Below are 17,467 nucleotides of genomic sequence, written 5' to 3'. Positions count from 1 at the left end.
GGCTAATAGTCTCATTTTGCAGGCTTTTGTAGACTACTGTGGGAGGATCACAGATAGCATAATAAATTAGAGTCTGCATTCATGCTTCCTATATCTTCTACAACCTATTCTTCCAGTGAGAACTCACATTTTCCAGGAGACATCAAATTTCAGAATCAGAGTTTCAATACGCATCATGGGTGATGCCATATGCAACCTGTTATTTGGATCATATTGTCTTCTCTGAGCAACTAAGAAGCACATACATGCTGTAGTTATGCCCAGAAGTCCTGAAGGGTTAAAGAGATGTACATTTGGCTGGTTGGATGCATACTGGAGGACTACCCACCAAGTTTTCCACTAAGCGTAACCACGTAGCTCCTGCTGCCAGAGTTCTAGTGCAACTTGGCATAGCAGGGCACAGACAGGGAATCGTATCAAAGCAGTAATTGGCGTTGCATGTCTTTGTAGAGGGTACTTTGGGCTTTTTAACCTTGAGACAGCATTACTTAGTGCTCTAGCTCATCTCCTCATAATTGCCACAAAGAATCCTTCCCAGAACAATGACCTGAGCCTAGATCATCTTCACACGTACAGCAATATGTGTGTGGGGGCTCACCTCCTCTGATCCCAAGAGCTTTTTGGTGGTGCACCAACAATTTTTTTTTTAAGCTGCCAAAAATAAAACTACCCTGCAGGCCAAACACTATCAGGGCTTCTCTGCCAGACCTGTGTTCTGCCAGCATGCAGCTACAGTAGTACTGTGTGGACTGGTGCATGATGCAACAGCAAGTAGGATTGTCTGAGGGCAGAAATCAACATGTGAGCTTAGAAGGCCTGCTGAGAAACCCCTGAAGGACTGCCTCAGAGATGAAACATGGTGTGGCGCAGAGCCTGAAGCAAACTTTCTCCTGTTTCATGTCCAAGTTTCCTCAACAGTGTTTCCAGTTGGTTTGCTCCAAACCAGAGTGGACTAATGTGGGTATTCAGTGGAAGTGACCAGGGTTCCACAAGCAAAACAGCAATGGAACCATACTGGCATCCACTGTTTCATGTAGATGCAGGAAACTACACAGTAAACTACGTATGAGATCAGCATCGGTAGAGAACAGGCTTCCTACAACCAGTGACAAGAGCAGAACTTTTAGAAACTTTGGCTAGCACAGATCCAAATATTATTGGTCTCAGATTATTATTAATTAGATTAATCATTAATATAAAGATTGGCTAGAATCTGGCTTTGACTTACATAGCCACAGGCAAATTTTGGCCTATGTTAATTAAAATAGGCTGTGGGAACTGTAAGACATCTGACAGCTTTTGTCTAACAGAAAATGGGTACCACAACAGCACAGCACCTGGGTAAGCATGCCCACCAGGCTCCATCATATACAGGGTGAAGAACTGGCTCTTTATAACAGACAGAGTTTAATTCTTTAAAATTTTAGGCTATCAACAGCAATACACTGACCAAGACATTAACATCATTCTAATTGTCACCAAGAACATAAACTCCATGCCAACAAAACTTACCGTTTGTAATGTTTGTATTTAATGACTTTCTCAATCATTCCCTCACTTCATTTTTCATTATTTGCTTGTGACATTTAGCTATCGGGGCAAAGGAAATTCAAAAAAACCTCTGAAATAGGTATGGATGATGAAGAGAAGTTAGTTACTACGTCCGTATTGCACAGTGCATGGGATTTCCAGTTTCCGAACAGCATCAAAATGTAAGGAAAAGATTTGATGATGGGTTAGGATGGACTGCGAACTTGGGGAAAGCACTAACTGCTATAATGTGTAGAACAAACCAATTTTAATTGTTTTCTAAAAGTTGGTTGGGCTTTTTAATGGGCCACCAGTGTCACAACACGTACCAAATACTAAGAGGCTGTACATCATGCAGCACAATGCAGGATCACCACAATGGAGCTCTCTTCTTGCTCAAGGCCTTGCAAATCCTGTAAGTTCGCTGTATTTCTCAAAATTACCCAATCATTTGTTCTTCTGAGCCTTTCAAAGTCCAAAGTCAAACTTCACTTAAAAGTCATAATTTGATTTCAACCTTTTGCACCTTCACAGACAGAAGGAAAATATGCTCATAATAAAAATATACAATGGAAGTGTGTGCAATACTCCAGTGTTCAGCAAAAAGAGTCCTTGTATGTAGTTAGCTAAAAATGAGATAAGCCTGCACTCTGTATGTCTGAGGAATGAAGTGTGTTTATTTTCTGAAGTAAAAGCAACAGGAGAATTTCTTAAGATTTTGGCATAATATTAAGCTGTGGTCTCAGAATTTTGTACCTCAGTGGCTATTACTCCTTGTTTCATTAAATTGTAAATCCAAGGAAACAAACAGCTATCTTGTCATAAAGCTGCAGTTATGCAGATCTATAACTTAGTTGTCAAAACATAAATCCAGTCAGACTCTTGTAAACAGCATATATACTTACGTAGACAGTAATGTCTATCTTTTAAAATCTGGCTGAAGAGTTGCCAACTTCACATTTACAAATAATAAATCATTATGATCAAGTGAAAACTATAAAACAGAAAACATACATGTGAATATGTATAAAAACAATTCTACTAATTATGATACCAAAAGGATAGAAGAGTTGAAAGGAAAGTTAGATTTATAAATCTGTATTATAATTATTGTAATTTTGTAAATACAATTAACTTAGTAATAGCTGTAACTTTGTATAAACATCAGGAATAACATCTGCACACTCATCAGAAAGACACAAAACAATTTGGCAAAAAGAAGAAAAGGTAACTGCATATCATTTGCTTACTATATCTATGAGAAGGAGGATGAAAATTGCAGGGAAATACAAGTCTTCCTGTGGTTTAAGTTTAATTAGGTGGGGGAAGTCGGACTAGTTACATTCTGGAAAATGAAAGAAACATTCTCGTTTATCCTTTCAAGGAAAGGATCATCCAGAGTCTGATGTTGCCCAGAGAAATGTTTCCATTGCATCAACTGTGACATGGAGAGTGCTTTCTTTGAATCAGGCTTCCCATGGTTTTGTCCAAGCTGGCAACCTCTGGACACAGAAGGCTTTTCTGAGGAAGGATCTGAAAAATGATACAGCAGACTAATCAGAGAAAACTGAGACAGAAAATTCTTAGTCTGAATCAATAAGCCAGTTCGTGATAATGAATAAGGGAAAAATAGAACAGTAAGTGTAATCCTTCTATGTCAATGAAAACCAAACATATGTATCCACAGTCAGAGGGGAAAGGCTGTTTCTTGCTTATTGACTGAGTTTATCAAAATCACCATATGCTAGCACAAAGACAAATCCTTTTATAAACAGATGGAAAAGGAAATGCCTTATCTGGCAATTTCCCGTGTGCTCTCTTCCTAATTCTGTGACATTTTGGCTGTCCGCATTCTTTAAGTAACTCTGAATATGGAAGTATGCAGCAGCAAATCTTATGCTGGCTTCTGTTTCCTCCCAGAGGAGTCATTCCAACCAGCTAAGAATAGTTTGGATAGCTAACTACTTCATTGAATCAGGACACTAGAGGTTGATCTCTAGTGCACTCTGTACACCCTGGTTATGCCAAGTTGTTTAACAGTATATCGTATATATTGTGCGTCACAGTAAGGAGAGGACTATTTCCTGTGAAGCACATAGGCAGAAATTCATTTTGCACAAAGAATCTTAGAGCCCCAAGCAATACGAGGTCATTGCAGAGCATCTTATGTTTTGCTGACTTCGTGATTCATCTCACACATGTGACAAAGAAATGAGTTTGGATGGACAAAATTGCATCACTGTTGTTATTGGTTTAAAACATGTGGTCAAATATTTTCATAGCAGCGTTCCCTAGCAAAGATCAGTGATATGAGCAGCATGATGACTCAGAGCAATCTTGAGATTTTGAAACTTTTACCTGGAGAGCCCATAAAGACTCATACATATAAGACTTTCCTTTTGACTGACACATGATGCATGTTTGTGCTAGGCTTGAAACGTCTTCTTTTACTGTCCAGAAGAAAATTTAGGATAGATGCACTTCTCAAGTCCTTAGGGATTCTGCATTTTTAACTCCATAAGCCCTCCCCCACTTTGGGTAGAATGAGATGAGAAAGGAATACAACTTGATCTTATTACCTGGAGACATTCAAACCATCAGACAAAATAGTCACATTGGGTCTGTATTACTTAATTCCTTGTTTTTGTCTGTCTAGAGTGTGAACGCGCTGGTAGCCATTTCTTTGGCTCTTTTTACAGTAGTATCTTACTACGGTATTTTATCGTGGTTTTACTGTGACATTTAGAAGAGATCAGTACTTGCACCTCTTTATCACATTTATGTATATCGTATATGGATATTTCATGCCCAAAGGAAAGAAATGTATCAGGGCAATAGACACTTTCCTTTGAGAAACTGGATGAGCTATAAAAACTAGAATGGATGGGGTATAAACATAATTTAAACAGGGTAATTTTTTTTTTTTTATATAATCCTGCTCCTTACTTAAACCTACATACAACATGCTATTAACACAATTCTGACATGCACAAAGAACAAGAGAGTCATGTTCCCACATAAATGCAAAAATCTGCAATCTGGGGTGTATGATTGCCAGGGCATCTTCCAGCATTTCTCAAATGATTATTTTAATCATCCTGCCTCAACATTAGCTAATAATTGTGAAATGAAAAGCTACATTCAGAAATTTGGCATATCATTATCCAGATCTTCATCTGGTACTTGTTGGTGTAGCTGTCCACAGGCAAACAGCTTTTGAACAAACTTGTTGCATTTTTACCAGATAATCATTATTGTCCTTGAATAGTTAGAAACAAAATACTGTATAAACTCATTTGGTTGTTATCAGTCACTAGTCCTGCTGGCCATAGCTAATTCAAGGAATTAAGAAGCGGGATATATGCATTGATTGTTACTGCAAGGAGTGAACCTTTTCTCTTCATCTTGTGAAGGGGTCCTACGGATTAGAAAAATCAGGCAATACGTGGAAGATCTCATAAAGAATTTCATTACTTTAATCCTATTTTACTGGGTGTCAGAGTTTTCTCCAGCAACAGACGATATACTGAAAATGGATGCCCTTCCTCAGCAATGGCTAGAGATAATGAAAAAGAAACTCACTTTGATGGTCTTTCTCTCCCATACAATTGCACTCAAGCAAGTCATGGGTAACACAGCTGGAATCTTCATGAAGTGTAAAGAGATTTCTAAGCTCCTCAATGGAAAAGTGGATATGTTCAGATGTCTTGGAAAGGTCTACAACTGCCCCAGAAAGGTCTTGCTTGCTGATCTGTCTTTGATAAATCTTCTCTTCTATTGAGCCTGTATTGAAAAACCAGAAGATACACGGGGTTAATTTTTGGCCAATACTTCTCAAAAAGAAAAGTCAAATCCATTTTTTGTAATGATATTCATAGGAAATGCTGAACTATTATTTTCAGCTATTAAAATAAGAGCAAAGCAAAGGCAAATGAATCAATGTAATATCTGTATTTTAAATCAATTCAGAGTGAATTATATATATTTTTTTAAAGAATGAATGATTTTCAAAAAGCATTCCTTCCACTTCTTTTATTGACAAAATGTCAATAGCTATTCTCACTCGAGGATATGTCTGAACATCATCTCCAACCTGTAGTTAGCAGTCTGTAGATGCACACAGTATGTTTCTGACCATCTCTCCACACCCTGGCCATTGCCTAAAGAAAGCAGAAAGATTAAGATCCTTAACAGCCTGCTCTACAATTGTATTTTAGGTAAAACTTGCAGCCTTTTCTCACCAAATTACCAGTTCTGCCAGCTCATGCAAAAGGATGATGTCCAAACAAGGCATTCCTTAATAGTTGTCTTTGACTGTTTTTATAAAAACCTTCTGGTATAAACAGCAAATAATTTCTAAAGTGTAATTTACTTTCTAACATTTATGCTCCTCTTTCTTTGTGTATGAAACTAGGAGTTCCATTTCTTTCCTGCCAGTAATCCTCTCTTCATATTTTCTAAGCATTAGTAACAGTTTAATATCTCACAGGAATATTCATCATTCTCCTCTTCTCCAAAAACATTTTTGCCACAATATATCTTTCAAAATGACATTTCCATTTCTATTAAAACTGTAAAATTAGTGGTTTGCACAACCTTTAAATCTTAAGCAAACAAAAAAGTAACTGAGAGAGTACAGTTACAGGATTTTTGTCAAAAACATAAGGATTACAAATACATATTTAGTACAGGTACTCACAACATGGCATGCAGTATCTGGCAAGCTGTAGCAATTTTGACGGATTTACATGACTCTGTTTCAAGCAACAAGACAAGTGACCACATGAGGGTATTGATTCGCACTTGAAACAGGAGTAAGGCCAATTTCAGGTATTAAGCGCTTAGCATTAGCGTATAATCAGAGGTTTTTTACTGTGTTTATACAAAGATTTTTTAAAAACTGTTATTGTTAAGAAATATTTTAACCAAGCATTCTTACACCAACTAAATAATCCCTTCAGATCAAAAGTACCATTAAAAGAATAGCATGGCACTTGGCTTTATTTTCTGTCTTTCAGCATGGCTGCCGCATGATTTTCTCATTCTCCTAATTCTGATCAGGACCTCTCCCTTTTTCTCAGGTATGGCAAACAGGCTGCTGGGGTTTTTTTGCTTTTTTTTTCCTCAGCAACACTCACTGCACAATCTAATCATAATTTTCTTTTCTTTTTAGAAAACAACAGCTTTCCAGTTAATAAGTGATCAAGAGACACAGGGGGCACATGACTCACTTCTCGAAGGAAACTAGAATTTACTCATCATTTTTTACTGCAAGAGGGCTTCTAATGATACCAATATATATGATTTGACAGAGAAACGTTTATCCCTTTTTCCCTCAGATGGAGTGTTCCTCCAATATTAAACTTGTCCTGACGCAATGGAATGATAATCAGGTAGCAATAAGACATGTAAAGTCAGACATTTCAGAATCAATCAAAAACTCATTTGATGCCCATCCCAACCCACAGGTACACAGTTGTGTCAGACCTGAATATCTGTAGCTGGATTCCAGTCGATATCATACAGGATCAAATGAGATGCTCCAACTAGATTCAGTCCTACCCCACCAGCCTTTGAACTCAGCAAAAAAATAAAAGCTGGGCTGAATTTATTATTAAAACTATCAACAATCTGTTGCCTCTGGGAGACAGGAGTATTTCCATCAAGTCTAGTATACGAGTATCCATAACGTTTGCATGTCTCTTGTAATATATTCAGTGTCTGAGTGTAATTGGATACCAGCACAACTCTGTCAAACAGGAAAAAAAGTTATCTTGTTATCTTAGACCCTGGTGAAGTTAACGTACAATAACAAATTATTGAAGACATCTAAGGAAGTAAAAATCACAAGTCAAGTAAAAATTACACATCAACCTGAGATTACTTATAAATCATAAAAAAATAAAACATTTAATATTAATTTGAAGCACATACAAGATTTGGATGCATTACATCTACTCTCAAGGACTCACGTTAAGTATTTTTTTCCAACAGAATTTTACTTAATGCACAGATTGCAGGGGTCCAGAACCAACCACAGAGATAGATTTTCTTTTTTTTTTTTAATCTCTACTTATACAAAATAGCCATTGTTAAGAAAAAGTACAGGCATTTGCAGAGGGTGTCATGGAGGCTAATACACAGTATATATGGCTCTACATTTTCACTTATACTTTTTAAGGGGTTTGAAATTGAGCCTGTATATTGAAAAAACTATTTAGTACCGATGACAGCAGAGAAACAACACATTCCACAAATAGTACTGATTTAAGCAGCAAAACTTTAAAAAAGCTACTGTGGAGTTATTTACAGAATCTAGGAGAATTCTGAGAAACAAAATCATGAGAGTCAAATAGGAAGACGATGCCTCCTGCCTACATCTTGAGACTGAAAGGAAAGGGGATGAGGGATGGCGAAGGACTTCATAAACATTATAGTTTTGGCAGAGTGGTGTTAATGCAAAACCAGTCTCTTGGTCCCTTAAACTAATGGCCTATACTATGTCAATGTTTTTCCTCAGAAATTTTGACTACATAAGTTTCAGAGATCTGTAAACCTAGAACTTCTATCCTTCCAGGAATTGAGCACAATTCTACTGAGAGAACAAAGACAGATCTATAGAATTTAAACCGTAAATAAAATAATAAGCAGAAAGGACATTTGCTGCAAGATCTTGTTTGGAGGTCTTTTAAAAACAAATACAGAAGAACTAGACAGAGATAATTTGGAGAAATCTGGTAAATTAGCATTTTAAAATTGTTTTAAAGTATTTTTGTTGTTACAGTTGACTCTACAAATGAACTACATCTAAGACTTGTTTGTAAAGACTTTGCAAGATTGATTTTTTTGTCAATCAAACTAAAATTCATACCTCTGTTTTCACTAACAAATAGAATATATACTTTTTAAGGAGATTGGAATTGAGCCTCTATATTGCAAAAACTATTTAGTACTGATGATAGCAGAGAAACAACACAAAAAACCCATAAAGAGTACTGAATTTAAGCAGCAAAACTTTAACAGTTGCAAAATAAAGCCTCAACACTAGTTGCAACTCAGCAGCTCCCACAGCACTGATACAGGGGAAGCTGCGTTTCCTAAAACTTCCCATACATTTTGGCTGCAGGAAGTAAGGCGAGTTCATTTAGGTATTTAGCTGTCACTGGTTTCAAGGGATGTTAGGCATATAAATACCCATGACAAGCTCAGCTTTTCTGATTTGTAAAAAAGAGTATCAGAAAGAAACAAATTCCATTATATCAGTGCCAAGAGATCTGCTGTTACTTCCCACCACTGAATTACAGCATGTCCTATTTAGGCACTGATTTCCATCAACTTAAATAAAAATTGAAAGATAAATACTTTTGGAATAACTGGGCTTTAGGGCCTGGGCACACAAAAATCTTACCACGGGATACAAGAGTATGGGAGGTTCCCATGAATGAGCAACTCCCAGTAGCTGGCCTGGTGCAGTCTACAATCCCAGCATAAACCGACAGAGGTTTTGCTGCATGTCAGTGCCGTTTACCATGGGAGACACAGGCAGCTGCTGTGCCAGTTCACCTGTTGGGACTCACTCCTGTGAACATCCCCCACACAGGAAAGGCAGCCAGCACTGAACAATCAAAGATGATAAAAGAGGAAAGAACTCATAATCTAGCAATTAAAAATATTTTTGTGCAATTTTAAATATTTAATACATTAAATAGTTGCCTCAAGGAGACGCAAAGCACTAGAAAGTCTGCACAAGTACAGGTTGTATGTCATAGTACAGGGGCTGTAGCAAACTCTTTCTTAGTTGTTGGAATTCAGTATGAAAAGTTCATTTATCTGGAAATAACATAAGGAGCAACTGTGAAAATTATGCCAGCTCCAAATCTTAGTTTAGTAATTTAACAAGGAAGAGCCAGGAGTATAACGCATAAATACACTTAGCACCTCTGCAAAGCCTTTGTTTCGAATATTACATCATTATAGATTTGAAAAGCAAAACAGAATAAGCAGAAGATCACCTCCATATCTCCCTTTTACTTTTCTTTTGCACTTGCCTTTGAGAAGAGCTGAGTTCACGGATTGCTGCTAACAGCTTCACCAGCACCTGCAGCTTTCCAGAGTCAGTTTCAGAGAAAGTGTCAGAAGTATAATCTTGTGGGAAGACATCTGTTAAACCTTCATAGAGGCTGGATTCACCATGTTCATCACACACAGATTCGCAATTTTTTTCCTGTGAAAAATAAAAGGATTCAAGCTCCAGGTCCTCTCTAAAATAATTCTGTTTAAACTTTGCTGATATTTTTATTACAAAGAAAAAATTAAATATCAAAAGCCACCATAAACTAGTGTATCATGTGAGCACGATAACCTCCCAATCCTGCATTGAAAGCACGGTTTAAAATACTGATAGCATTTACGCCTTGGTTTATACTCTATAATCTAAGACATTATTTACAACTAAGTAGAGAACAAGTTGAAATACTGAGAACTGAAAAATGTGTTTCACTTCTACTTCTCTTTCTAAAAGACCATACAGATATTCACACAGTAAAGCCATATCTAAAACTTGGAAAAAGAAATCAATGCTCTGTTTCTTCCTTCCAAATTCCATGACACCGTATTACCAAACTCCACAAACATTAATTTCTTTAGAAGGCTGGTGTCATTAAGATTCAGTCATGTAACTGGAAATGAAGAAAAGCTAACAAGTAATAACAGAGTTAAAATAAAATAGAAAAAATACAAGTAATATTTTGCTGCAGTTTGAAAACCATTGTTTCACAGGGAGGAAAAAGTTGAACTAACCAAATCCCAAAATCACAACAGTAAAAAATGGCTTGCATTAGCCTTTCCATCTCATTAGTCTCTACAGATTTAAGCTTTCACTTATGAAAAAATTCTGATACTTATACTATAAAGTAAATTCAATGAACATAGGCAGTTTTGTCAGTCACAGGCAGGTTCCTGGTATGGACATCCCTACAAAGTCTGGAAGAACACCTTTAAAGAAAGATTTATATTTCCACTCAACTTGCTTGGACTTTGATTAGTGGCTATAGAAGTATTACTAACTTCTAACTATCACCCTATTTACCTATAGGAATGAGAACATTTCTGTAAAAATAACAAGTTGCACAGTGATAGGATGCCACTAAAACTGGAATGGGAGCCACACAGACCCTGCAGCTCTCACTGTCACTGAACTTGAAGAGGGAAGTGTACACAAGAAAGGGCGAAAATCCTCATGCAGACAGGGAGGTTTCAGAGGAACCAGCAGACAGAGTATTCTCTAACTAACACTGCAGTTGGAGCTTCAGGTTAAAAGATTTATCCAGATGCATTAGCATTTGAAATTACATTACTTTAGAAAAATTATTTTATAATTGTTGTTTGTAAAATTCACATTTGTATGAATTTTTACAAGCATTCACAGACAAGATTAAGAGGGTAAATAAAAGAAGGTAATAAACAACAAGAAAATACTCTAAGGCAATAGGAAACGGGTTAGATATACTTCCTGTGTGCATTTCCTAACACATACATTTTTGAAAGCCTTTCTCCTAAAAAGCAAGTCATATATGAGGAGAGAGTATGGAATGATCTTTGGGAACATGCACATTGACCATAACATATTTCTAGTGACCTTTGCTTGCTAAAACGACTAATTGCAGGCATGCCCCCTACACACACAGATAGATACCTTTATGGCTTTAAAGAGAAGACAAGGATGATTGCAAAGTTTTTTCAAAGCTCCTATACATATTAGATGAGGACTATTTTCTAGCCTGCCTTGTAGACAGGACCTAATAGCTTGAGAATTAAGCAGTTTTCGATACAGTTCAAGTTGCAGTGCTGTCGGTTGGCAGAAGATTATGCTTTCCTTTTTGGGGGGGAGAAATTTGTTTATAACCTCCTGCGTTCTCCTAACAATAAAGAGTCCAGTTAGGCGTGTGAGTTCTGCTGCTCTTTTTTCTCCTAATTCTTTTTCTTCCTAAAAGAACAAAGAACAAAATTAGTAATAATTTTGCATTCCATCAAGATTCCACGATAATTTTCTATGTGATTTTAGTTAGGCAGAAACAAACAGTTTAAATGTATGATAACACTTTCTGACACAGGGCTATAATGATTGGTTCTTTTCCCATTAGTATGACTGCATTAGCTTAGTTCTAGATCTGGCTTCTAAAGTCTTAAACAGAGGAAGAAAATGTCCCAGAAGACATACAGGGCTCAATTTATATTCCAGAATTTCTTGACTGATGCAAAAAAATCATGCAGATTTTGCAGTACTGTGAAGAAGCCATGAATGAATAGCATATAATCATATGGCAATGTGCATGGTATTTGTGGGAATGCAAGGTGTTGGAAGAATACATTTTGCCTAACTATGAACAGGCGACTAAAGTGTTATGATCTCAGGATGCATGTATTCCTCCATCTCCCTTTAGAGAACAACAGTATTTTATTTCAAATATGAGGCTGAAAAGCTTTCCTTACCATTAACAGTCCTGAACTATGCCAAAATGCCAACTCTTCCAACTATTTTGGTACCCCCAACAGGTTTAAACATAAGCTGGGAACACTGAACTAGGACCTTACACAAAAAAAAAAAAAAAAAAAAAAAGACAGAGAACGCACAGTAGCATCCTACCCCCCAAATATATTAGATCTAGGATCCTCAAAAGAAGCAAAAAATTTGGTTGCTTTGAATAACCTAGTCAGAGTTTAAGTATCTACACCTCATTTTATTCCATAGGAAGTAAATTTCACAATGCTCTCTATGAATTTTCTGCTATAATTGCATTTTTTTAATAATATACCGTTGTTGCTGAAGGTTCTCTGGACCTGACGATAGGCTCCTCATATATCTTTCTATATGTGGATAAAGAACCAAGTATTCCTGGATTTACAAACTCTATTAATGCATAAAATTCTTGCAAGTCATTTTGGATTGGAGTACCTGCAAAGAGAAAAAAATAATTCTGCATTTGTTAGGTTTTTCTTGAAACTGATAGAAGTACAATCATTGAATTCAGAGTTTAATGTTGAGAATGCATCCTGAAGACAGATATCTTATTTCAAAGTGAATTACTCAGATTACTAATTAATCTACAACTTTATCATGATTAATAAGCTACTGTCTCTGTAACTATACAGACTGCACATTTAGTTATTGTGACAAATTAATTTAAAAAAATTAATTTCTAAACCAATTTGATTAAATAAATACAAAGGAAAACAACGCTTGTGTGTAAACAGAGTCCTGATCCCTTACAGAAGTTCCCAGACTGCTTGTCGGTCCCTGAAGTTAGATAAATTTTGCAATTTTTATAAAATATTTTTGGAAATAATCTGTTTTCACAAGACAGACATATTGTATTTAATACCAATTCCCAAAATTTATACTGTGCTCCTGCTGTATTTACAATATCTTTATCCTTTACCTCACCTTGTGCTTTTAGCATAACTAAATATTAGAAGTAACCATAGATACTAACCAGTAAGGATAATTCGTCTCTCACAAGACAGACTAGTGAGGGCTGTAGTTGTCTTAATAGAGCTATTTTTCAGACGATGCCCTTCATCACAGATTAGGAGGTTAAATTCTGTAGCCTGAATGTGATCCAACGAGCGCAGTAGCATCTCATAACTGATTATCATAACTGAATAAAGCGGAGAACCGACAAATTCTTCTACTTTGTGATCCTGCAAGCATGAAAGAAAATATATAACACAACAATCTTTTTGAAGATCACTCATCATATTACTTAATCACCTAGCGTCTACAGAAATTTTTCCAACGTGACACAAATTCTGGATTATTGATTCTTTGCTAATTTGCAAAAGAAATATGGGATCTGATACAGCAATTTAGAATTTTACCACCTTCAGATCCTCTGAGACACATTACCATGAAGGTGAAAAGCACAGACTCCCCGTAACAGCTTCCCACTCCTGGCATTTAGGGGAGCTTCAGATGAATAATTAAAACTGAGATAATGAACAGGCATAAGTAACTGCCTGTACATTCACTTTGGGATCTCAAGCTGCAGTGTGTAGTCACATGGTCCAACAACAAGTTACCACATGTATTCCACCGACCTATAATTCCTCTCGTAGTTTTAAACAGAATATGATATTCACTTTGCAGCAAACCCTTAGCATCGATAGGTTGGCTGACAGGTAAGGGCAAGCTGGGACCCAGAGCATGAAGCCAGTAATTATCTCCAGAAAACATGCCTGTCCATCTATAAATGGAATTGAGTCCTAAACGCTTTATTAACGGTCAGAAAGTGGTTGTGAGCCCCTCTACCTTTATACGCCCTTCAAACCCTTTTCCTTCAACGGACATCAATAGTTTTGAACTCCTAAACACACTTCATTCTGGTTAGTTTATTTATTTATTATCAAACATGACAATGAAGGAAACCAACAAGAGCTGTCCGTACAATAGCACTGGAGTCAGAACAGAATCAGAGATGAACAGTTCTAGGCCTTAGAGATAGAACTAACTTTAAAAAGAAACACAAAAAGTCACTGTAATGCGACAGGGAGATTTTTCCCCCAAAGCTTCCTAGAAATAGTTACATTTCTGAACAGACCTGTGAATGTATTAAGGTTGTTTAGCTTGCTTCAGAAATGCAACCTATAATGGAATAAAGAATTGGAAAAAATAGCCTTGCTTGCAATTATGTGTAAAAATGGAAAATTCTACCGTGACCACGTTTCTTACCTTAGCTCCAGACACAAATTGCCTCCACACTCCTTCCTAAACCCAAGCAGCCCCTATGCAATATAGATTTTACACAGCTCTCACTAAAAAAAATATTTTTGTTTTTAATTGCTATACATGCCAGAATATAGCCTCTTTAGTATTGACACCAAACAATACCTCAAAAGTTACCAAACTCAATTCACTATTCATCAGTGAGGAAAAGGAAAGCACAAGACTAAACACTCGCAACCAGTCAGTTATACAGTTGGACAGTTACATACAGCTGGATATAAAGAGTAACTAGATAATACGCGTGTGCAGTATCTCTACAGTTCTTAACCATGTTCAAAAATTAATGAAGGGACAAATAAACTTGCAACAAAATACTCAATGCCATTTAACAGAATAGCTTCCTTAGCACTCTGGTGGCTCATAAGCAACAAATTATAAATACTATTAATCTGTGACAGCTTCACCTCCCAGTGAGTATTCAAGACACATCTACTTGGTAATCCCAAGAGAACAAAGGAAACCTCCATTATAATCTGGAAAGTCAACATTTTACATGCCCTGCTGGAGGAAGGAGGCACAATACGGACTGATGACTGCTGAGATGATTTGAAGCAAGGGATCATTTCTCTTCAGGAGACAAGAAGGATGGCTTTCTTAACATGGCAAATACTTTTGCCTGATAATAAACCCACTATTCCCTAACTGTGTTCATGAACCAAGCAGACTATGGTCCCAGCTCAGAAGCTGAAGTACCTCTTCAATTTTGAGAGCAAATCTAGTTAGAGCCTAAGAGGGTATTTTTGTTACCAAACAAGATCAGCTACTAGACACAGACAACTAAGTCTGGAGCCAGATGGTGTAATACAGTGAAAAAGCAACACCACTTACTTACCACAGTCTTTGTAACCTCCTAGTAGGTGATTCATATGAATCTATGGTCCAAATTGGGCACATTCAGTCCCACAAAATAGCTTCTGGTAGACCAGTGCCCACTCCCTGCTCACAGAGAGGACAAGCCCGCGACGGAGGCAGCAAGGAGAGGTGCTGAGCAGGTAACAAGAGCATGCAACCTTTCCCCTGCCTCCCCCAGGAGTTGGGACTGGACCAGGGTATTCCTGTTGCTTCCAGAACTGTAGTGAAGAGCTTGTTTTCCGGCCAGTATTTTTACTTTTAGTTTCAAAATAGGAACAGAAAATTTTCCCGAGACCTCCACTCCCAGCACAGGAGCAGACACACAGAGCAGTCCCAGGCGCTGAGCTATGGAGGCAACAGCCACTGCTGTCCCTACCCGGCATTCAGGCTCCTTGCAGCCCTGGAGACGGACACAACGCCTCTCTGTCTTTTGAGAGACTGTCAATCATCAGAAGATGTCCAGGGTTCAGAAAGCATTTTGTTTTCCTACACTTTCTGGGCATGAGCTGAGATTACAGGAAAAGTGCTGGGTATCGGGGTACTGCCTCCATCTTCCCTCTCCTGGGAATTCATCAATTCTTCTGGCCTACTTGAACCCCTTAGAAAGATCAGGAGAGCCCTGGCATATTATAAGCCCCCTACATCCAAACATAATATACGCACCACTGTATTTAATAACAGCAGCAAATGATGGAATAAAAAATAAAATAAATTTACAAGCTAATTTCAAATAATTAATTTATCCTCTTAATTAGCTGCAAGATACGTTTGTATTATAGCCTCCATTTTTGCAATTACCCAAAGTGACTTGAAAGGTTTAAGCGAGTTGCTCAGAGCTACATATGGAGCAATTGTCAATCAGTATTAGAGCTCCATAATATCCCAGACCTGCTCTTTGAACAGACCCTTCTTTGCACCAATTCAAATCCAATGTAGCCACTGAAGTGTGAATTAAAAAGTGCTGAATCACAAAGCAGCGTAAACCTTGAATTAATTCATTCTCCAGACATTTTGACTTAAAAAATACAAATCAAAACAACCCCAACAGAAATGACATTCTCAACCAACAGATAATGGAATTATTCTGTCAAACACATCTCAAATGCTGGTAATATGGATAAATGAGACCTAAATGCAACCTTTGTGGGGATGCCCTCATTTTAAGACCAAATATCCTCTACATGACACTTGCATTTTAACAGAAAGAAATTGTAATCACATTTTAAAAGGAGATAAAGTTAAATGCACTGTTTCAAAAGTGTATTACTGAAGGGTTAGAATCAGTTCTTAGTGCTTCACTGTGAAAGTGAGGAAAACACACCTCATATCTTAAAAATTCTGCCAGTTCTTTGAATGTATTCCTTATACGCAAGTAAAAAAAAAACTTTGAGACAAGCTCTTCCTTTAAAGTTACACTGAAGAAATAACAGGATAATTGCTGTTTCCCCCTAGAAGACAGACAGGAAGTTATTTTGAAATCCCTCATTATACCCCAGGAAAGTCATATTGTGTCTTGCTTTTGCATGACAATGTATTCCTTACTATTTGGGAACACAATCTTAAAAGCTGCTGCGTGCCTTCAATTCCAGATGGCTCCAGTGAGATGGATAAGAATATTAAAATTATTTAAATTAAAAGGGTAAAAAAAAAAAAAAAGGTATTGTCATTCTGGGTAAAAATAACTGTCAGTAAATTCAGATTTTCTTCTCCCAAAACATTAGTTACAAAAATTGAGAGAAAACATTCAATTATTTCTAGCTCATTTTTCAAGTAAAAGTGTTACCATACTATATTTTGCCTTGTAGCTACTTCTTTTAGAAACTTTCTCAATTACATTACATTACAGTTCCTGACAAATCAGTTTCCTTCATTGCCATGTCTTGAAACAAGTTACTAAAAATGCAGGCGATGCAAAGAGCGCTTATTACTGACACAGACGTGTGGATTGACCTCAGTAGAAAATAAGCTGGTTTGGCACTTTGGGGGAGCTGATGATAATAAGAGTGGAACATACAGAATTACAAATTATTTTCACATAAAAACATAAAGAAACTATTTTGGCATAATTTTGTAAAATCCAAAAAAGAGAGTTTAAAAGCTTTCATTTTGTCTGAAATATTCATTCTTCCATACAGACAATAAAGATAATGCAAGAAACTAAAAGCAAATCTGGTTGCTTTAAGAATTAGGTCATCTTCAGCATGAAGTACTACTGGCTTCTTCAATTTACTTGTACAGAACTATTAGATTAAAAAAAAACTTTGGAAAATAAATATCTGTATCTCTGCTGCAGGTACCGATGTA

General features: G+C 36.9%; 1 protein-coding gene across 4 annotated transcripts in view; it reads right to left on the bottom strand.

The window, feature by feature from the left end:
* Positions 1–2,185: 2,185 nt before the first annotated feature.
* The window catches only part of RAD54B (RAD54 homolog B), a 67,350-nt gene continuing 52,068 nt past the window's right edge, over positions 2,186–17,467 (bottom strand). For all 4 annotated transcript variants that reach the window (XM_026099769.2, XM_026099770.2, XM_026099772.2 and 1 more), the window contains 8 exons: positions 13,023–13,230; positions 12,345–12,484; positions 11,225–11,515; positions 9,579–9,754; positions 7,018–7,279; positions 5,624–5,690; positions 5,113–5,313; positions 2,186–3,063 (listed from right to left, as the gene is read on the bottom strand). In XM_026099769.2, the coding sequence (XP_025955554.2) occupies positions 2,846–3,063; positions 5,113–5,313; positions 5,624–5,690; positions 7,018–7,279; positions 9,579–9,754; positions 11,225–11,515; positions 12,345–12,484; positions 13,023–13,230 (1,563 nt within the window). In that variant the 3' untranslated portion in view covers positions 2,186–2,845. The remainder of the gene's footprint in view (positions 3,064–5,112; positions 5,314–5,623; positions 5,691–7,017; positions 7,280–9,578; positions 9,755–11,224; positions 11,516–12,344; positions 12,485–13,022; positions 13,231–17,467) is intronic.

The sequence above is a fragment of the Dromaius novaehollandiae genome, chromosome 2 (assembly GCF_036370855.1).
Source record: "Dromaius novaehollandiae isolate bDroNov1 chromosome 2, bDroNov1.hap1, whole genome shotgun sequence".
Lineage (NCBI taxonomy): Eukaryota > Metazoa > Chordata > Aves > Casuariiformes > Dromaiidae > Dromaius > Dromaius novaehollandiae.
Note: the sequence above shows the minus strand (reverse complement) of the source record. Positions and strands in the feature narration are given on the sequence as shown.